Source organism: Callorhinus ursinus, unplaced genomic scaffold (assembly GCF_003265705.2).
Source record: "Callorhinus ursinus isolate GAN/ISIS: 27379988/994484 unplaced genomic scaffold, GSC_fseal_2.0 scaffold102, whole genome shotgun sequence".
NCBI classification, from domain to species: Eukaryota; Metazoa; Chordata; class Mammalia; order Carnivora; family Otariidae; genus Callorhinus; species Callorhinus ursinus.
In genome coordinates, this window is record NW_027397164.1 from 612,856 (window position 1) to 633,660 (window position 20,805).

The window sequence follows — 20,805 nt, forward strand, 5'->3', positions numbered from 1 at the left end:
CGCTTCTATCTCGGTTATTCTCTGGGTCTGGAGTGTTGGAATGGGGATCTGACAGCCCCCCTCCCCCTTAGAAGAGGGGATTAAACGAGGAAAGTCCTAAATCATACACTTGGGGACCATCACTGGCTGTTTGGTCTTCAGCAAACATGTATTGAGGCAATAGTCCTAAGTGGTTAAGACCAGATTTGAATTTAAATCTATGGACCTGGCAAATAAACTTGGGCAAGTGAGCTCTCTGTTGCCTCAGTTTACTCTCTTGTCACCGGGTATAATGATAGTACGTATCTCATTAGGTTGTTGTGAGCACTGACAAGTCAGTGCATGTGAAACTCTTAGCTCACTGTAAGTGGTTTATAAATTTTAGCTGCTATTCTCACATGCTCTAAGAATCTTACAGTGCCCTGTGCTGGGATACAAAGATGAAATAAGACAATTGTGCTTCCTCAAGAAGTTTACAATTTGTCGGGTAGACAGAACTGTAGGAAAATAATTGCCAAACACTGTGATTAAAAACAAGCAAGAGGGTACCCGGGTGGCTCAGTCAGTTAAGTGTCTGACTTTGGCTCAGGTCATGATCCTGGGGTCCTGGGATTGAGCCCTGTAGGGCTCCCTGCTCAGTGGAGAGTCTGCGTCTCCCTCTCCCTCTGCCCCTCCCCCTCTCCCGCTCTCTCTCTCTTTCAAATAAATAAAATCTTTAAAAAACAAACAAAAACAAGAGAGATGCACAGGGGATGGGGTGGCCAGGAGGGCAGTTAAAATTATGCAAGAGAGTTGGTCAGTAACGGCTTCTTATAGTGGGAGATGAACTAGGTCAAGGCAGGCCAGGAGGGCACTAGACATCCCAAACAGCAAGCTTCAGGAGTATGGTTCAGTTTGGGGCCTGGCTGGAGCATAGGAATAGGTGGGGAAGCAGCAGGAGGTGAGCAGGTCAGACCATACAGGATGAAAGGTGTGCTGAGTAATATGGGCTTTAGCTCTATAGGCCATGAGGAGTCCTCAAGGGGAACCATTTGATCAGACTTGAATTTTAAGTAGATCATTCTGGCATGCTGAGTCTCGATTGTATTTCTTTCTTTCTTTATTCATTCATTCGTTTATTTGGGGGGAGAGAGGGAACACGAGCAGGGGTTGCAACAGAGGGAGAGGGAGAAGCAGGCTCCTGGCTGAGCAGGGCGCCCGATGCAGGGCTTGATCCCAGGACTCTGGGATCATGACCTGAGCTGAAGGCAGACGCTTAATCAACTGAGGCACCCAGGTGCCCCGAGTCTGTAGATTTTTGTTATCGATTGAGGTGTGTGAGGTAAAGGACAGCCCTGAAAACACCTTTAACCAAGATGGGGAACTCTGAGGAGGAGATACGAGGATGGAAGGAGGACAAGTTCGGTTTGGTGTGTGTTGTAGGTACTGTGAGACCAGCTGGTGGAGGCTCTCTGAAGATCACTGAAGTGAGGCCAGGCCTTCAGGAACCTCCAAAATGTGAATCAGGAACTCTCAACTCCGACAATGCTGATCTGTTTCTCAGTCTCCAAATAAGCCCAGTATATCTGCCCTGAGGAATTTACACATGCCCAGGAAGCCTTCCTGTCTCCTCTCTGTTTACCTAAATCCTTCCTCACTTTCCCACCCGTGGCCATCCTCACACCAAACTCCTTTACAAGTGGATCATTTCTATTCATCCGGCCCTTGGCCTGGGCTGCTCAGTGGTGGTGACCTCTTTGGGAACGTGCTCGGTCTCCACAGTTAGCATCAGTCAATAAACACTAAGGACTGCGCTGGTCTGGGCTTTGGGCGAGCCCCAGGGTGTAAGTGGCGAGCCAGAGAGACACACAGACTTTGTCCTAGTGGAATTTACACCCCAGCAAAGCCTGGTGTGGAGGAAACAAGACTGAGTGTGAAGGCATCCGGGCTGCTGAAGAAACAAATGGCATGATTTTTTTGTCAAGGGGTCAGAGAAGATCCCCCCCACCTGGAAGAAGTGATTTTTTTAAGGGGAGCCCTGAATTAACTAGACAGTGAGGTGAAGAGGAACATTCGAGGCAGTGGGAATGGTGATGTGTATAGGCAGAATGTGGCCCTGGAAGAGAGTGTGGTATGTTTTGAGACATGGATGGCTGGTAGAGCTGAGTTGGTACAGAGGCCAGCAGGGGCAACGGATCCCCCAGGACCTTGTCAGCCGTACTTAGTCACTCATTCAACAAATGTTTCTTGAGTGTCAAATGTATACCAGGCAATTTTAGGTGCTGGGGTTACTGTAGTAGACAAGCAGATAAGGTGTCTTCTACCTGGGGAGATAGCCAATAAACAGGTAAACAAATACAGAAACAAAGATGTAGGAGGAGGCCTCACTAGAAAGCGTTGTTAGGGAAGGCCTGTCTATGAGGTGACATTTGAGCTGAAGCCTGCAGGATGAGAAAACCAGCTGTGTGTAGAATTGAGAGATTAGCATTTGGGGCAGAAAGTACAAAGGCCCTGTGGTAGGCATGTTTGAAGAACAAAAGAGATCACTTGGCTGGATCGTTGTGATTAGGAAGAGCAGGGTGAGAGAAGGCGGGAGATGGGAAGCCGGGGCCAGGCCTTGTGGAGTCATGTAAGTTGTTAGTACGGAAGTAACCAGATTTCTTTTTTTTTTAAGATTTTTATTTATTTATTTGACACAGAGAGACACAGCGAGAGAGGGAACACAAGCAGGGGGAGCGGGAGAGAGAGAAGCAGGCTTCCCGCCGAGCAGGGAGCCCGATGCGGGGCTCGATCCCAGGACCCCAGGATCATGACCTGAGTCAAAGGCAAATGCTTAACGACTGAGCCACCCAGGCGCCCCTCAGATTTTTCATTTTATTTCTTTAAAATTTTTTATTCATTTAAGTAAGCTCTACACCCAATGTGGGGCTCAAACTCATGACCCAGAGATCCCGAGTCGCACACTCTTCGAACGGAGCCAGTGGGATGCCCCCAGATTTCTTTTTAAAAAAATAACTTTGGTTGCTGTGTGCAGAATGGACTGTAGGGGGCAAGAGTGTAAGCAGGAAGACTAGTTTTAGGAAGTCTTTGCGAAAGTTGAGCAATGATGATGGCCTTGAATAGGATGGGGATGACAGCAATGGGGAAGGGTGCACAGATTTGGAAGAGACACAGGAAGTGGAATGGACAGGTCTGGGTGAGCAAATACATACGGAGGTTTGAAGAGGGAGAGAGAAGTCAAGGCTGATACCCTAGTTTCTAGTTTGAATAACTAGAGGTTGGTGATCATTTTGGGCCTTGAGGGATGAGGTGCCTGCAACATATCCCAGAGGATACACAGAAATCTACACAGGTTTGCAGTTTGGAAGAACGGACTCTGTAGATACCACCTTTTGGATTAGTTACCTATGGGTGATAGTTGGAGGTTCATAAGGTGACATGAACACCTAGGATAGAATGAAGAGCCCAATGCTAGCAGAATAGACCAAGAAGTCAAGAGACGGACAAGTGCCCACTGGATGGAATGATGAACATGCTGGTGAATTTAGAGTCACCCCCAGGAGAGTGGTGAGTGGGAGGTGAGGAAATGGGAGACCATGAAGGGCAGTGAGCTTTCCAGCAATTTGGCCAAGAACACCAGGGTGTGGGCCAAGGGAGAGCTCCTGGATGGGGACTAGGTCTCCAGCCCTTGGTGGTTCCAGGAACCTGGCCAAGGCCTGTGCAGGGAAGCCTGTCTATCTTCCTTAACCTCCGAGGGCGAGTCATCTTGGCCCAGCCCACTTCCCATAAGAGCCCTGGGTGGAGTTAGGAAAGTCATCTCTAACCCTGGGTGAGGCTGAAGGCTCAAGATGGGAGGGTCACCCCAACTCCCAATGATAAATCCTTACATGACCAGGGTGAACCCCTGACCCTAATAGTTCGTTGCCCCCAATTTCCCAAGGCAGTGCACTCTGGGAGAAAATAATGTATCTGTTCCCCAAATTTCTGTCTTTAGTGGTCTGACAACCCAAGGTGAACAAACTGAAACGGAAGTGCAATAATAGCACAGAACAATGTGAAGGAATCTTTATGAAGAGAAAGATGGAATCTTTTAGGAAGAGAAAGATGGTTCTAGAGAGAAGGGGCAAACAAGCTGGCTTCGAGAGTCTTTCCCCACTGAACTTCGTGCATCCCCCCTGCACCCCGCCCTTCATTGATTCCAGTGAGCAGACAGCAAGTCAAACCTTTTTCACTTTATTGTACAAAAAGAGGGAAAACAAAACTTCTACAGTTGGCCTTAAGCTTAGGCAGACACCTCTAAGACACTCCCTCCCACCTCCCATGATACAAATTCAAGTTGTGGTTGTTGTTGAAACCTACAAAAACACTCCTTAAATATTAGAAAAAAAGGGGAGAGAGTGGGGGGGGGTCCTCCCACTCCGACCATCCCATCCCAGTGCCAAAATGCACTCAGAGTGACCTCTTACAGCACCAACACCCCCATCCCCACAGCCCTGTTCGTACTGTAAGAATTTTCGATTTTTAAAACGGGGAAAAAAAGAAGTGCCCCATTCGAAGTAGTTTTTAAATGAAAACACATTCCACTAAAACACAACAGCACAGGGGCATTCAAACAGGAAAATGGGGTTCTTTGCAGGGGCTCTTGGGAAGAAATAGAACCTATGAACCCCTATATCAGGGTCAGGACAAAGGAAGGGGAGTGGGAGTGGGGAGTATCCTCCCCTAATTCCCCCACCCCCAGCACCACGTCCAAGGCAAAGCAGATTGTCTGCTTTCCTTTGGGAGTGGGACCCACCTTTCCCATCCCACTCCCTGGGTGGATTCCCACTCTTCCTCCACCCCTTGGCTTTCATTCAGAGGGGGAAGGTGGAAAAGCACAAAGCCCCAACTAAATAGATCATTGACATGATTGTAAGGGGGGGGGAAGCGCCAAAATTTAATCAAAAAGTAAAAATTTCAATCCACAGAGATAAGGTGGCTTGGCTTATTAAGGGTCCAAGGAATTAGGGTACCAGAAATTTTGAGATGGCCAGGAAGGGTTAGAGGGACAGCTGCAAAAGCAGCCTTTGCAGACCCCTTCCCCAGCTGGGGGTTTGGAGGGGTGGGGAAGGGAGCAGACCTGAGAAATCAAAGGGAATGGGGGTGGGGGGTTCTGGAGGATATAGGGAAAGGCAGGAGGGGGTGTATGTTAAGAGCTTCCAATATATTTCTTGAAGCCCAGTTTCTGAGCCTAAGGTGGCCAGGCAACCTCTCAGGTGAACTGGGAAGGCCTTTCCCACTAAATAAAAGGCTCTTAGGTTCACCCAGTCTGGCCCCTCCCAACAATGCCCTGCTGGAGACCAGCGGGCTCAGAGTCGCGTGGCCCTGGCCGAGGGAAGCAGCTACAGGAAGCATTAGAGTGGTTTCAGTACCCCCCCCCAACTGAATCAGTTACCCGCCCCCCCCAACTGAATCAGAGATTAGGCAAAGCAGAGAATGTGGAGAAAGGGGCTGCCCCAGCCTGTTCCCACCAGGATTAACATCTCCCTGGCCCTCACCAACCCATTCACCAGATTCACAGACTGAGGTGGGCTCCCCCTTCTCTTACACACACGCGCGCACACACACACACACACACACGCCTATGCACACATCCACAGGTGCATCCACGCTATGTACAGGCGACACACACGCGCACACTTTTCCATTCGCATCGAGACCATTTTAAAAAAGTTCCAAACCTACCCCCTAAACCCTCCCTCTCCCAGAAATGACAACAGAGACGGCAGCCGAGATCGGTAGGAAACGTCTCGTTGACAGCTCAGAGCTTAAAAAAAAAAAATATACACATATATAAAAAACACTTCTGCCCCCTCCCCCCGTGAGTGGGTCCAGGCAGCTCCTTCCTGCAGAGGGTAGGGGAGAGGGCTACGGGGCAGCGCCCGTTTTTCTCTGAGGCTCCTGCCCTCCTCCCCCCCACGTTCCCTGCCTCCAGTTCCAATGTAGGGGTCCAGTCGGCAAGCCCCTCTGGGAAGGGAGGGCTCTTCCCCAAGCTTCCACCCTCCCGTGGGTCGGGCGGCAGGCACGGAGGGCCTCACCGAACTCTCTGGGACACCCCCCCCCACCCCACTCCCAGGTCCATTGTCCATGACGGAACCGCAAGTGCAGAAGAGGGCTGGGCCGGGCCGGTCCAGTGGTGGCTCAGTCTGATGGGTGCGCTCCCTGGAGGGCCCCCCAGGGCTGGTGTCTCTGAGGCTGCAGAGTCCTGGCCTGGGCTCCTCCAGCCCCTCCCCCGCCAGATTCAAAAAAAAAAAAAAAAAAAAAAAAAAAAAAAAAAAAGAAAAGAAAGGGGGGGGGGGGGGGGGGGGGGGGGGGGGGGGGGGGGGGTGGAGCAGGGGACAGAACATGGGGTAGAAACAAAGGTGGTCAGCTGGGGAGGGGAGCCCTGGGTGGGACCGAGCCTCAGTTGGAATCAGAGTCCGAGGAGTCCCCGGAGGAAGAGGAGCTGGAGCTGCTGCCTTCAGACTCATTGTCCTCGTCGTCGTCGTCCTCCTCGTCGTCGTCTTCGTCCTCGTCGTCCTCCTCGTTCTGGGGGGGCAAGGAACGCGGTCACCAGGTGGCCGTCCGGGCAAGGCCCCCCCCCCCCCCCCCCCCCCCCCCCCCCCCCCCCTCGGGGTCTCTCCCCCCCCCCGCCCCGCCCTGCCACCTGACCTCATCTCCGTCCTCACTCTCGTCCTCGCTGCTCGACTCGGAGGAGTCCCCGCCGTCCTCAGAGGAGTCCCCGTTCTCCTCGTCCTCCTCCTCGTCCTCCTCGTCCTCGTCCTCCTCGTCCTCCTCGTCCTCCTCCTCAGACTCCTGGGAGCGGCGGGGGCACGTCAGTGGTCTCGGCCGCACCCCCCCACGCACGGAGGACGCCCCCACCCCGACCCCGTGTGGGAGGGGCTCCTCACCGACTTGGACTGCAGGGCAGTCCGGCTGGACTTGGGGTTTGGGCCTCGCAGCTTGGTCATGCTCTTACGTTTCTGGGGGGGGAAGGAGGGGGACACAGACGAAGGGAGCAGCCGTGAGTTCCACACATCGGGCCCCCCCCCCCGCCCCCCCCCCCCCTCCCCTTCCCCGGCGCCGCCCTGCTCCCAGACTCACGTTGGAGATGTACTCTTTATATGCTGCCCGGTCCTGCGGAGACAGACTCTGCGGGAGACAGAGACAGAAGGGGAGGTAAACGTTGCGAGCCACCCCAGCCGCAGCCGACCGAGCGCCAGGCAGCGGGCCACGCGCTTACATACCACGACCCCATCTTACCCCTGCTGCTCTCCCCGCACCTTGGGTCTCTGCAGACAGCCCCCCCCAGGATCCGAGAACACAGCTCCAATACTACTGCTGGAGACGCCCTGAACCCTTTTCTAGGCTACTACCCCCGCCCTAGGACTATTGGTTTCCGTGTGCCTCCTGTTGTTCTACCCAAGTGGAGGCTCCAGAGTTAGTCCTTCCTCAGCTCAGAGAAGCCCCCACAACCATCACCACAGCTGGGTTATCAACACTCCCACCCCGCAAGCCTGGAGCCACAAATGAGGGGGTCTGTGGCTCCCCAAATCTCTGGACCCTTACACCCTGCTATCTCCCAGGGCCCCCAGTTAACCTGCCTGGATAGCTGGGGAACACAGAGGTGACTCTCCCCATGTTACAGATCTGACTGCTCAACCAGGGCGCAGAAGGGGAGCTCAAGAGGCTTAGGGCCAGACCTCCCGTCCCAGCTGGAGGTAGGAAAAGGCAGTCTGATCTGGATTATTCTACTTACTAGCTGCATGACCTTAGGTAGATTACTTAATCTCTCTGAACCTTGGTTTCTTTGATAGCAGTCATTACCCTATAGGCCTGCTCGGACGCTGAATGAAATCATGAATGCAGACCAGCCAGACGATGCCTCCTCCTTCCAAGGATCCCCAGCCCTCTCACCTTGACCCAGAGGTCCAGGTGTACTTTGTACTGCTTCTGCTGTTCCTCTGCCAGTTTTTTGTAGTGCTCCTTCTGGCTCTGGGAGATGCGCTGCCAGCGGCTGCCTATCTCCACCATGCGCTCTTTCAGCGGCAGGTGGTTCAGCTCCCCGTTGGACAGCAGCTCCTGGGAGAACTTCTGGTAACCGTTCCTACGAGGTGAGGCGGCGCAGGGAGGGTTAAGACGCCGACCCAGCAACCCTCGGGCCGTGACCCTCCCCACGGCCCGGGTGGGTTCCGGCCCTCTGACTCACATGGGAGGCTTCTTCGGTTCTCCTTGGAACTTCATCTTCTTGGACGAGTTTGCAGCAGCGGGGGGCGCCCGCATCTCACTCAGCTCTCTCTGTGGGGACACCCGGGAGGGTCACGCTCGCTCCACTCCTCCACCCGGAAGTACTTCTACCTCCTGCCCCGTGCCCTCAGTGCCTTAGAAACCGAGGCAGAGCCGGGGAGCTCACACCTGGGTCAGGCGCCGCCGCTCCGAAGTGCTATCGCCACTACACTCACGTCACGTGTGCCCCCGCCCCCACCTACGGACGTGTAACTGCGGTTCTGAGGAGGCAGGTGGGACATTTGCTCAGGGTCACACAACCAAGGCTGGGGCTCCTGGCTCCGCGGCCCACCCACCGAGGAAAGGGTGCTCTGACCCCTGAAGCGCCGGGAGGCGGCCCGGCCCCACCGAGCCCGCCGAGCCCACCGAGCAGGGCCGCAGAGCCCACTGAGCGCCCCGAGCCCACCGAGCAGGGCCGCCGAGCCCACCGAGCGCCCCGAGCCCACCGAGCAGGCCCACCGGCCCCACCGGCCGGCCCCACCGAGCCCCTTCTTCCCACCTCATATCGCTTTTGGTCTTCGGCTGCCTTCTTAATCCACATCAGCTTCTCTTTCTTCTCCATGTTGTTCCAGGTCATCTCCATGGCTTTCAAGGCCTTCACCCGGTCATTCTGGAGACAAACAGGGGTGTCAGCTATGGGAGGGGTCACCTGGGGCTGGAGGCGGCCTGCGCGGGCAGGCTGTGGAACAGCCCCTCTCAGGCTCCCTGCCACCTTGAAGCGGGCCAGGTAGTCCCCGATGACGCTCTGCTGCCAGATCTCCTCAGCTCTCTTGGGTGACTCCGGCAGCTTGCCCCGTTCCTCACGGTCCCCGCCCGGCTTCCTCTCCGACTGGGCCTTCAGCGCCGCCTCCCGGGCCTTGTACTTGGCCTGCGGAGGGATGGCAGGGGCGTCAGGCTTCCGGCCGCCCCCAGAGGGCGCACGCTCCCTGTCCAGCACCGCAAGGCTCCCTCCCTGCCCCCCCCAACCCCTTGGCCAGGGCGGGGCGGCTCCGAGGCGTGGGCTGGTGCAGATGTCTCCAGCCTGGGGCTCAGCGCGCCGACCAGCTCTGCTCCCTGGGGAGCCCGGGCCCTCCGCTGACAGCTTCCCGCCTTCCAGCTCGCGGAGCTCCCAGCCTCAGCATCTGAGCCCAGGCAGACGTGCGGCTCATGCAGGCCAAGGCTGAGGAAGTGGCAGCTAGCCCCTGGGGGAGGAGCAGCCGGGACCCGGCCCTGGCAGCCCCTGTGGGCCGAGGGAGCCTGACCTTCTTCTTCTCCGACAAGTCATTCCACATGCGGGCCAGAAGCCGGGTCAGCTCGCTCTCCGAGAGCTCGGGCCGCTCCTCTTGCAGCTGCCGCCGCTTCTCCTCAGAGAAGATGAACATGGCTGACACCGGCCGTTTGGGCTTCTCAGAGCCGCCCTGTAGGTGGACAAAGAAGGTCTGGGTCCTGGGGGTGCTGGCGGGGAGCCCCACCTTCCCCCCCACCCCCAGTCAGTTGTGCCCCCTGCGCACCTTGCCCCCTTCCTGCGAGGGCTTCTTGGAGGCTGGGCTGGTGGCTTGCTTCTTGTTGATGCTTAACATCTTCTCCTCCCCGAGGACCCGCTGCTGTTCCTCCTCAGGCAGGCTCTGGTCCGGAGACAAGAGGTGGCATGGGGCTGCGCTCCTGGTTGCCAGCTTGCTCCCAGGGGGTCCAAAGGGCCTTAATCCCAAGGCCCGTGACTGCCCGATGCCCCACCTACAGGAACACTCACCTCTAGGAAACGGAGCAGTTCCACCTCATAGTCTTTCTTTTTCTGGAAAAAGAGGGGGAGTCAGGGTCAGTCTGGGGGTGGACCCGCTGGTTCTCACAGCACAATCAAGATGTCCAGAGCCTGAACAGAGCCTCCACTCCCTCAACAGGCTGTAGACACGAGGCCTGAGGCCATCCACCTTGAGCAGCCCAGGTGCTAGACCCAGCACACCACCAAGTTTGGAGCAGGGGCCCGAGATCCGTTTGCCCAATAACCAACAGACCCTAGCTGGGGTCAGATCTCCTGCTTCAACTCCCAAGGCCAGGCCTATGCGTCTCCGGAAGGCCTCCTTAGCACAACTTACCTGGTCACACTTCTTGTGGTAGGCATCCTTCTCCTTCTGGGAAAGCAGCTTCCACTGCTGGCTGCAAAGGACCATACGTTCGGTGCTGGGCACGTCCTTCATGTTGGCCATCAGCTCGGCGCAGTACAGCGAGTAGCTGTTCCTGTCAGAACCAGCAGGAAAGGAGATGTGGCCTCCCCGAGTGACCAGGGCAGCTGGCTTCCTCAACTTCAGAGCCTGGCCAAGCTCCCTAGATGCCCACTGGCCCACTCACCCCCCCACCCCCACCCCAGGGCAGCGCTCACGGAGGTGGCTTGGTGGGTCGCCCATCAAACTTGTCCTTGAGCTGGCGTTCGGCCTTCGTGAGGGTGGACTTGGTGATGCCCTCCTCACTGATGTTCAGCTCAGGGTGCTTCTGGATATAGTCACGCATAATCTCCTGCAGAGTGAGGTGGGGGGATGGAGGGCAACGGGGTGTGGGGTTAGCCGGGGCCAGGGTGGGGCGGGGAGAGCCGCTGGGGAGGGGAGGCAGGGAGCAAAAGCTGGGGGGTGGCCGTGTGTCTGCTATGTCACACGAGATATGGCGCCCTGCCCTGCCCTAGCCTGAGATCTCATGGGGGGGGGCAGGGAAGGTAGGGGCAGAGGTGAGGGGCCCAGAAGGCCCCTCCCTCAATGGAGGGACAGGGAGTGACCGCCTCCCGCAGAGTGCGGAGGCCAGAGTCAGAGGGCAGAGGCTCTTGAAGAGCCGGATGGGGAGGAGCGCAGCGGAAGCCTAACCTCGTACTCCTTCCGCTGCTCCAGGGCCTTATGAATCCATTTCAGCCTCTTTTTGTCCGAGAGCTGAGACCACTGCTTCCCCAGGGAGTCCTTCACCTCCTTCGTAGTGGCCTGCAAACCAAAAGCCGTCAGACACACACAGGCAGCCAGGGGCAGGGAGAGGGGCGGGGGGAGGGGGGCACAGAGGCCCCCGCCCCCTCAGGCCACAGGAGGTCACATGAGTGTCCCCCACAGGCCAGGAGGGGAAAAGTGGAGAGGCGGGGGTCCCGCCTAGGTGCAAGGGGACAGGCTCACGCACGCACGCACGCACGCACGCACTCGCACGCCAGCTGGCCCAGGCCCTGTCCATGCAGCCCAGCCCTGGGGAGGGGCCTCCTCTCCTGCTCCCCTGCACCGTGCGCGGCCGACCTGGCGCGGCTCCCCCCTGGCCACCACCACGCGCCCTCCCCGTCCCCCCCCCCCGGCCAGACACTCACGTCGGGCCGCACTTTGAGGTACACCTTCTTCTCGTGGGTGTACCACAGCTGCTGGGGGGTTTTGGGCTTCTCGGGGATGTCCGACTTCTTGGCATTCTGGATTAGGTCAGGGTGATCCTCCCTAGCCAGGGCGTGGGGAGCGACAGTCAGCGGGGGCTGGGGGGGTCCTGCCAGGGAGACCCCGGCTAGCTGCCCCACCCACCGAGGCTTGCCGGCCTATCAACTGGGGCCGAGTGGGACGGTGGCTACCTGCCTGTCCCTGCCGTAGAGCATGAGCCACTAGGGTCTACACGTGACCCATCCGTCTTCCATGCCTCACAGATGGCAAGCCCGGGGCTCTGGTCAGGGTTACCCTATCCTGCCACACCCAGTGCCCTGTGGCCCTCCTCTGGGCTCCACTGCCTTACCTGAACCGGGCCAGGTTTCGCTCGAACTCCTGTTTCTCTCTCTGGAAGTCCTGAATATATTTCATCTGGGGGAGGAGGGGATGGGGTCATCCACGACCCAAAGCCTGAGCTATAAAAGCCACTGAGTCTTTGCTATTTTGCCTCCCGGCGGTGACGTAAACCGAGGGTGGCGTGAGCTGGCAGGGGATGGTGGCCTGCCTTCCAGTGGGCTGGGGAGACTCAACCGTAGCCCAGACTGTTGGCTTAGAACCAAACAGTGGGAGCTACTGGGGTCTCCCAGAACACACTCTACATCCTACTCCCTCCTGTTGAGAGGGAGAGTCCCAGAAGCGGGACCCGGCCTCACCCAGTCCCAGTGAGCAGTGACAGGGCTGGGACTCCCCCGGACCCTACCAACCCTACCTCCCCCAGTTTCCCCGACACCGCAAAACTCCCCACGATGAGTCAGGAGGTGGTACAGGCCTTGCCCCTATCATTCCCTCCTCCCATGTCTGTGCCAGCTGGTACTGGTCTCTGCCTCCAAGGTGGCCCAAAGGGCCGGGGGGGGCAGGCTGAGTCCTGCTTTCAAGGCCTGAGGGGAGACGGTGTTGAAGGCACCCAGGGTGAATTCTTGCAACGTAAATGACATGTAATAGTCTGGTCTCCTGAATTTGGATTTTCTTCCCAATCCACTGAGTGGTTCCTCCGGTCCCCTGGCTATCCTTCACGTGCCTTCCCCATTCTGAACCCCCTCCTGTCACCTTCGTCCTGGCTCCTAGCTGGCGGGCTCCTCCAGCCCTCCCCCCCGCCCCCCACTGGCGCTCCTCTGCCTTGGCTTCTCTTCGTTCTCCTCCACCTCCTTCTGTAGGGCTGGCCTCCGCTCCCGCCATCACCCGATTACTTCCCTGTTTTGTTCCTGCCTCTCCATTCTTCACCCTTCCTTTCCCACTGGTCCCTTTCCTCTCCTCCTCGACTGACTACCACTCAACATCCAGGTCTCCTTTCTCCCTTTCCCCCCTGAGTCACAAGAGTCAGCCCTGGAAGGGTCCAGGGGCTCACAGCAACTGAGCTCAACCCCTGCCTCTCCCAGAAGAGGCACCAAGCACAGGAAGAGACAGCCTTACTTTCCCCTGTGATTACTGCAGAGAACGGGGAACAGAGCCCAGTCCACTCCGCCCGTCTCAGTCCTCACACAGAACAGGAAGTCACGCACAGGGTTCACGCACAGGGTTCACGCACAGGGTTGGGCTTACCCTCCGCACCTCAGATAAAGACCAGGTCCAGAGAAACGAAGGAACTTACCGCAGGTCACACACAGAGCAATTGAGGGGTAGTCACGAGAACGGGCCCAAGTCTTGGGTCCCCCAGGCCAGCACCCTGTCCACTCTACCGCGTAGTGTCTTAGCCCTCCCTGGTCCTGGGACCCTCGGCCTCTGCCTCCCACACCCTGAGTGTCTGGGTGTCGTGTGTACAGTCTGCTCTGCGACCTCCCCATCAGAGGGGCCAAGGAGAACTCCACCACTTCCTACCCCGGCTGGGCCTGGGCGGCAGTGGTAGACAGCTGGTTTCACCCCGCCAAGCTGGCTCCTTTTCGGGTACAGAACCAAGGGGGCATGTGAGCCTGCAGCCAGAGTGCACGAACCGGGAAGACGGAGGGCTACACACGAGGCGGCGGCCAGTGCCGCCTCCTGAGAGCTGGCTGTGTGCGGCTTGGTCTCTTCTTCCCGCAAGTGGCTCCGTGGCTCCGCCTCGCAGCCCGGCACCCTTGCTGTCCTTCTCCGTCCCCCCCCCCCCCATCTCGCTCAGGGCCCGGCTGCAAACCTCAGGGAGGGTCCATTTGACCTCACCGTGTGGGACTGGCTCCAACCCTGCCTGGGAGACTGGGGTAACCTCTGCCCAAGGTCAATGCTCTCTGACGGCCCGGGACAGCAGGAGGCCACAAGGGACACGGGGCATCCTCGGGCAAAGGTGTGCGTGGAGGAAGGAAGCCCACTTCATGTGTGGACGTGGCAGCGAGAAGCGCTCCCGAGTCCTACTCCACTGTCACTAGTGGGGGACCCAGGACAGGAGTCCCTCCTGAGCCTCAGTTCTGCGCCCACACAATCAGAATAACCCCTTCTCCAGGGGTTCCCTGTATGGGGACACTGCGTGCATCAGATGAGACCACAGTGGGAAACGTCAGAGGATGAACCGCTGGGCCAGCCTGACAGAGCATGTGAGCACAGAAGCCGAGCTGTATGAGAGAACACCGTGGACTGTCTGTGGGGTAAAAGGCTGGACTGAGCACCTGCTGCAGTCCGCGTTACGCCTTCGACAGTGCCTGTACCTGACCGTGTGTGGGACTGGGAGGAGGAGATCGAATGTGGCTGCCCGAGGCCCTACACTCTGCTCTGCTGACCCACCCCCACCCCTGATGCCAAGTCCCTCTAAGCCTCCCCCCGCAGTTGGCCTACACTGCACCAGCTGCTCCCTGCCTTTTCCCTCCTCCCCGTTTCACCCCCCTCCCCCCACCTTCTTCTTCTCTGGCAGCTCCTTGTATTTCTTGGACAGAATCTTGGTCAGGTCCAGGTTGCTCATCTCGGGGTGGAGCTTCGCGTACTTGGCCCGCTTCTCCATGAAAAAGCGGAAATAAGGGGTCAGGGGCTTCTTTGGGAAGTCCGGGTGTTTCTGGAAGGAGGGTCAAGGACACGGTAAAAGTCAGACAGTATCCGTTCTTTGGCCCATTCCTCTCCTACATGTCATGCTCCTCTTCCTGGAAACTCACCTTGAGTTTTTTGCCTTTGTAAGGATTTTTTACATGTTCCTGAGCATCAAGGATCAATTCTGTCAATGTTCGGAACTTCCTCACCTGGAGGAAGACAGGAGGTGAGTGCAAAGGGAAGTTCAGAAAGGGAAACACCACCCCAGAGCATACCCCCCTTTTCCAACGGGTCTCCTCTGTTTTCCACTAGACTGAATTTATCAAAGGGGGAAGGGCAGAGGCCAACAGCCACCACTCAGCCCCTGACACCGAGGCGCTGGCCCATGCCTCTGGCAGAGGACCAGGCAGTCCATACACACCAAAGGACAGCAACAAGGTGACCACCTGACCTCGATGTGTTGTCCATGCCAGCACCTCATTCAATCCCCAGAACAGCTCAGGCGACAGAAGCTCCAAGACGGTAAGAATTCAAGGCCACACAGCTAGAAAGTGGCAGAACTGAGAACTCTAGGCTGGCGCTGTCAACCGTGCCGCCTCCCAAATGCACAAAGGCAACCACATGAGCACCTCGCCTGGTCTCTTTCCTTCCTGTTTATAGACTTCTGTTTCCTCTCCCCCACCAGGAAGGTTGAGGCAGGGGTTCATGTAGATGTGTCAGGAAAGGGGGGGGGTTCAGTTACCTCGTTAGAAATCTCCACCCATTTGAGCTTGCACATGTCTCCAGAAAAGTCTTTAAATGCTACTTTTTCCCAGTCCATATGTGACTCGGTGGTTTTGAACTTGGAGCTATCATTGGATGGAAGGTTGTTCTTCATACATTCCAGCAAAGTCAACATGTCTTCCTGAGACCAGCGGTCTGGGGAGGGGTAAGAAAGGCAATCATACCCAGCTCATGCTTTCCCCTCATCTGTTGCCCCCGTCCTTAAGTGCTCAATCCTTCTTTCCCAGAGCATCCCAAATCCCTGGTTACCTCCGATCTGAAGGCAAAGACACGACATGACCTAGTCATAAGGGAAAACTGTGACCATATGGATTAGAACAGGAATTCCAGTCCAAACAGCATCATACCTAGAAAGCCAGACTTGAAGTCAGGTCTGGCTTACTTCAAAACTATGATCATTTCTAACATGCCAGACTGCCGCAGGCTACTGTTTATTGTGGGGAAGAGAAAGAAATGAAGCTACAGTGATTTGGGGCCTGGTGGGCCAGCAGGGAACTTAATGGGAGAGGGGAGAGAAGCAAGGAGACAGAACACATCTAAATGTGTTGCCAAGTTTAAGCTCTAGGTGGATCCCATAGATGTGCAAGGACTGAGGATGGAGTGTGGGAAGCAGACCCGTGCAGACGTCTCCCTCCTGCACAACTGTAAACTAATATCAAAGATGTGAGTAATTTGGGGCAAGTAAGGAAAATGGAATGGAAATGGAAGAACCATACAGGACAGCTGGGAGGCAAGACAGACAGGTGGGCAAAGGCTCTCAGGGCCCTGGCTCCAGGGAGAACCCCCAGAATTCTGAGTTGTCTTCTGGGTCCAACTCCCCATGGAGGCCAAAAAAGGGGTCTGAACCAGCTATTTCCAGCCACTGAAATACAGCTCCAGTAGGCCTCTCTGGAGGGTAGCAACCCTGAAAAGTAAGCTGGGAGAACAGATATCCAGGGCTGGGAGTCAAAAGGGCTCTTCATTTGCATTTGCATCTGGTAACCTGGGTCAGAGTTTCCACAGGGTGGGTCACATGGGCCAATAATCCTCTCTCCTCTCAGTGTCCCCCAGTCATGGCCAGATGCTCAGCTTCATCCTACCCCATGCCCGCATACACACAGGATCCCTACTGGATGGGGTAGGGTCTAGTTATGGACCTCCTATGGCTTGGAGTCTCAAACCCCCAAAATATCCTCTCCCTCCACCTGCCTGACCAAAAACCTTGTCCTCTGAATAACAATAAGACACCTGAAAAGCCTTCCCAATCCCTTTCTTCTCCCCCCTTCCCCCACATTCCTCATCCTTCCTCCCATTCCAGGACACTGGGTGAGGAGAGGACACACTCTGGCCTGACTGGGAACCCCAGAAAGAAGGCTTGCACAGGCCTCCTTCTCCCTCTCTAACCAAAGAATGGAGTGTGAAAAATACAGCTTATAGCCTCAAGGCCAAATAATTTGGGTTTAGCCAAACTTGACTCATAAAACTGAAGATATCCCCCCTCATCTCAATTCAGAGAATGCAGGCGACGCTTTTCCAAGGGGAGTGGGCCCTGCAGACAGCCATGTGGGAAAAGAGGACATAAGTTAAAGAGCTCCTACCTTGGCCTTTGGGGGCGGCCATTTCCAGGTCTGTGGGGCAGTCAGCTTCTCCGTTCATTCTTTAGCCGTCCAGCCACCTCCTCCAGCCACCTCCTCGGGTCGTGCTGGCCGGGCAACCCGCGGTAAAACCACCTCACCCTTAAGGAGAAACACCAGTCCCCACTCAGGCGGGATGCGAGGTGAGGGACTTTCTATTCCTCCCTCCCCCAAAGGGGAGGGGGGCACAAGTCCACACTCTCGCGGAGGCCCTGCCAAGACCCTAGCAGACCTAATGGGTCGGTGGGTGTGGGAGTGCGCCACCACCCCCCCCCCGCAGCCCGGCTCCACCGCGTGCGCCCTCCCCTGCCCACGCGAGAGACTGCCCCCAGCCCCCGCGGCAACCTCGCCCCCCCCCCCCCCCCCCCCCCCCCCCCCCCGCCCAAAAAAAAAAAAAAAAAAAATCTCCTCCTCCTCTGTGCGCCCGCCCCGGGGAGGCCCCAGGCTGGAGGGCGGGGGAGGAGGAAGGGCGGGTAAAGGGCGCGCGCGACCGCGGAAGCGGGCACGCGCTGCAGTCTCCTCCTCCCGCCTCCCCCCGGCCGGTTCCCCCCGCCTCCGCAACCCGGCGGGGACCCGGACGCAGCGCAGCCGCCGCCAGCCCCGGAGCGCAGCGGCCGCACCGCCCCCGGGGACCGGATCCGGATTCCCGCCGCCCCCCCTCTCGGGCTCCCGACGCCGTCCCCGCCCGCCTCGGCGGGCGAGCAGCCGGAGAGAAGCGGCCTAGCCTGCCCCCCCGCCCCCGAGCCACCCACCCCGGTCAGAGGCGCCGCCACCGCCCAGCCACCCCGACGCGCACGGAGGAGCCCGGCGCAGAGGCGCGACCGCGGCGGGAACCACCGCCTCCTCCCCCGAGCTTGCGGCCCAGCCCCGCCGGCGCCCCCGCCCCGGCCTCCGGGGAGCCGAGCCAAGGAGAGGGCGGGAGGACGGCGGCCGCGAGGCGGGGGCGCAGCGCTCACCGGCCCCGCCGCCCCCTCCGGCGGCCGGTGAGAACTGCGCCTGCCGGCTCGGAGAAGCGCGGGCTCCTGTGCCCGCGGCCGGGGCTCGGCTCGGGCCTCGCTTCCTGCCCTCCCCTCCCCCGGCTCTCAGCGTCCTCTCCAGTGCCCTGATCCTCCTCCGTCCAGTCCCCTGCCTGGAGGGCGTCCCGGGTTCCCCCCCGGTGTCTACGGCACCCGCGGTTCGCTCCCCGCCGCCTGGCCCCGACCCCGGCGCGCGTCCTCTCAGCCGCCTCGGTTACCCGGCGCAGCGCGGCCTCCGGGCTTCCCGCTCCGGCGGCTCCCTCCCCGGCTCTGAGCGGCGGCGCCCTCCCCCGCTCGGCCGGGCACAGCCGCAGCTCCCTCCCGCGGCGGCAGCGGCTCCTCCTCCGGGCGCGGCGGCGGCGCTGGGGCGGCGGCTGCTGCTGTGGCGGCGGCGGCGGCTGTGGCTGCTGCTGCTCCTCGCGGCGAAAAGCACAAAGCACAGCGCCCTCCGCCTGCAGGCAGCCCGCCCGCCGCCCGCCCGCCGGCCCCGGCCTCAGCTCGCACACCCCCCGCCGCCGCCGCAGCCTCCGCCGCCGGAGCGGGGAGGAGGAGGGAGAAGGGAGGAGGAGGAGCGGGAGGGGGGGCGGGAGAAGCGGGGCAGCGAGCGCGTCCTTCCCCGTAGAGCGCACACCGACCCCCGGGGAGCGAGCGCCAGCCCGCCCGCCTCGCCGGCTCCGCTCCCTCCCACAGCCTGCCCGGGCGGGCTCCGCGGGGGGCAGCTGGGAGGAGGGGCGGGAGCTGGGGGGACCCGGGCGGCCGAGGCGGAGGGAAGGAAGGAGGGGAGGGGGGTGGTGGTGGTAGTGGTGGTGGTGGTGGTGGCGGCGGCGGCGGCGGCTGTTGCTGCTGCTGCTGCTGCTGCCGCTGCCGCCGCCGCCGCCGCCGCCGCCGCCGCCGGGGAGGGGGGGGCCGGGGCAGGGAGACACGCAGCCGCCCGGATGGCGGCGGGGCTCGGAGCCGAGGCGGGCGGGCGGGCGCCGAGAGCGACCTCGCCAGACCCGCGGGTGAACTAGCAAGGTTGGCCGGCGCGGGAGGGAGGGCGCGAGGCGCGGCCGCAGAGAGGGTGCCCGGAGGGCCCCCCGGCGGTCGGGGAGGCTGAGGGGTGCCCGCAGCTCTGCTTCGGAGCTCTCCCCCAAGTCCTCCCAGCTGAGATTCGGGCTTCACGGCAGTCCTCACTTCGCTCCCCTCTCCCGCCTCCTGGAGCGGGCGCTCCGCGCCCACCCTCTTCCCCGGAGCGTGGCCACCGGCTTGGGGCGCACGCACGCCCATCGCGGCGCCAGCCTTCGGCGCCCACCTCGCGATCCCCTTGCTGCCGAACAGAAAACACACGAAACTTAAAAAAAAAAAAAAAAGAAAAAAAACGTACAAAATGCCCTCCCTGCAAATTAAAAAAAAAAAAAATCCCTTTTGCTCCTTACACCCCGGAAACGGCGAGGGAGCGACGGGCTTCGGCGGAGGAGCCGCGCTGGGAGCCGGTTCAATCCAGCCCGGCATGGCTCCCCAGGCCTGTCCGGGCGCATGGAGATCGGCGCCGCCGCCACTCGCAGCAACCCCTCTCCCCCGAAATCCGCGGAGCCCGGGCTCACTTACCGAGCGTGTGAATGGGAGCGCGGGCCAGGGGCACCGAGGGGTGCGGCGGGCCGAAGAGCGGAGCCGCAGCTCCGCCGCAGCCGACGCCGGGGCAGCGAGTCGCCAGACAAAGCCCGAGATGGCGAAGCGGAGCGACGGCTAATGGCGAGCCCCACGCGCGGCGCTCCGCCCGCCCCGCTCCGCCCGCCCGCCCGCCCGCCTCGGCGCAGCGCAGCGCCGCTCCGAGCGCTCGCCCGTCAGAGCCGCCTCGGCGCCGCCGCCTCCGGGGCCACCCCGGCCTCGCCTGGCCCCTCCGCCTCCTCCGGGCCACTCAGCCTCACCCCCTTCCCTCCCACCGCGATGGGGGCTGCACGAAAATAAAAAAAAGAAAAAGAAAAAATGCTTTTCTTTCTTTTTTTTCTGGTGGGGGGGCAGGGCGGGTGTGTTGAGACTTTTGGGGTTTTTGCCCCCAGCTCGCACTCACCTGCGGAGCCGCCGGGAGGGCTGGGGGTGGGGGCGCGCGGGGCTGGAGCCGGCGAGCGCGGGTTGAAAGCTAGCCAAGCTCTGCAGCGCCCGACCCGGGCGTAGACGCCGCCGCCGCCAGTCCCCGCAGAGAAATCGTCCTCCTACCCCCGCCTCCATCGCTCTGCGTTTCTCTTCCAATCAGCCGGTCGCTTGGCGGCTCCTCCATTCTCCGGCCAAGCCCGCTGCCTAGAGCGAGCTCCACTCCTCCATCTGCTAGCCCGGCTCCTTGCTCCCCTGCCGGGGCCGGCGAAGCGACGTGGGGCCGGAGGGGGATTTGCGAGGGAACCTGCCTGCTTCCCGCTCCCATTGCTCCCTCCCCGCTGCCTTCTGCCTCCTGCTTCTCTCCTGCGTCTTTCCAACTCTCCCCTGTCGCCACTGGTGTGTGTCTGAGTGTGTGCGCGGTTTTTTTTTTTTTTTATTGCTCTTTGCTTTTGCAACCCTGAAGCCAAAGCGAGGGGGTGGGGGATAAAGGAGGGGGGTGTTACAAAAAAAAAAAAAGGCAAGAAAGAAGCTCTTAGATTTGCAACACATTGAAAAACCGGGGGAGCACCCCGCCTCGCCCGGATCTCGACTCCCCGCGAGGGCCTTCCGGGTTTTAGAGCGAGCCTCTCGTTGTTCTCAAAGGCCCTCACCTCCGCCGGGTTTAGGATCCGAGGTGTCCGAGCAAAAAGTTCTCCCCCTGGGCCGTAGCATGGGGTGTCAGGGTGGGAG

General features: G+C 59.5%; 1 protein-coding gene across 5 annotated transcripts; it reads right to left on the bottom strand.

Moving 5' to 3' along the window:
* Positions 1-5,732: 5,732 nt before the first annotated feature.
* UBTF (upstream binding transcription factor) lies at positions 5,733-20,513 on the bottom strand. 5 transcript variants are annotated; one of them, XM_025861760.2, is made up of 21 exons: positions 20,054-20,513; positions 16,952-17,089; positions 15,334-15,509; positions 14,717-14,800; positions 14,464-14,619; positions 11,974-12,038; positions 11,567-11,687; positions 11,091-11,201; positions 10,619-10,752; positions 10,335-10,476; positions 9,992-10,033; positions 9,753-9,866; positions 9,504-9,659; positions 8,975-9,130; positions 8,762-8,872; positions 8,186-8,274; positions 7,894-8,083; positions 7,081-7,128; positions 6,888-6,959; positions 6,649-6,792; positions 5,733-6,525 (listed from the first exon to the last, which is right to left on the bottom strand). In XM_025861760.2, the coding sequence occupies exons 2-21, from the start codon at positions 17,007-17,009 to the stop codon at positions 6,400-6,402; spliced, it is 2,295 nt and encodes a 764-aa protein (XP_025717545.1). In that variant the 5' UTR covers positions 17,010-17,089; positions 20,054-20,513; the 3' UTR covers positions 5,733-6,399. The 5 variants fall into 5 exon arrangements, with proteins under 5 accessions (XP_025717545.1, XP_025717543.1, XP_025717544.1 ...); XM_025861758.2 differs by lacking the exon at positions 20,054-20,513 and adding an exon at positions 19,591-19,756; XM_025861759.2 differs by lacking the exon at positions 20,054-20,513 and adding an exon at positions 18,222-18,357.
* Positions 20,514-20,805: the final 292 nt, after the last annotated feature.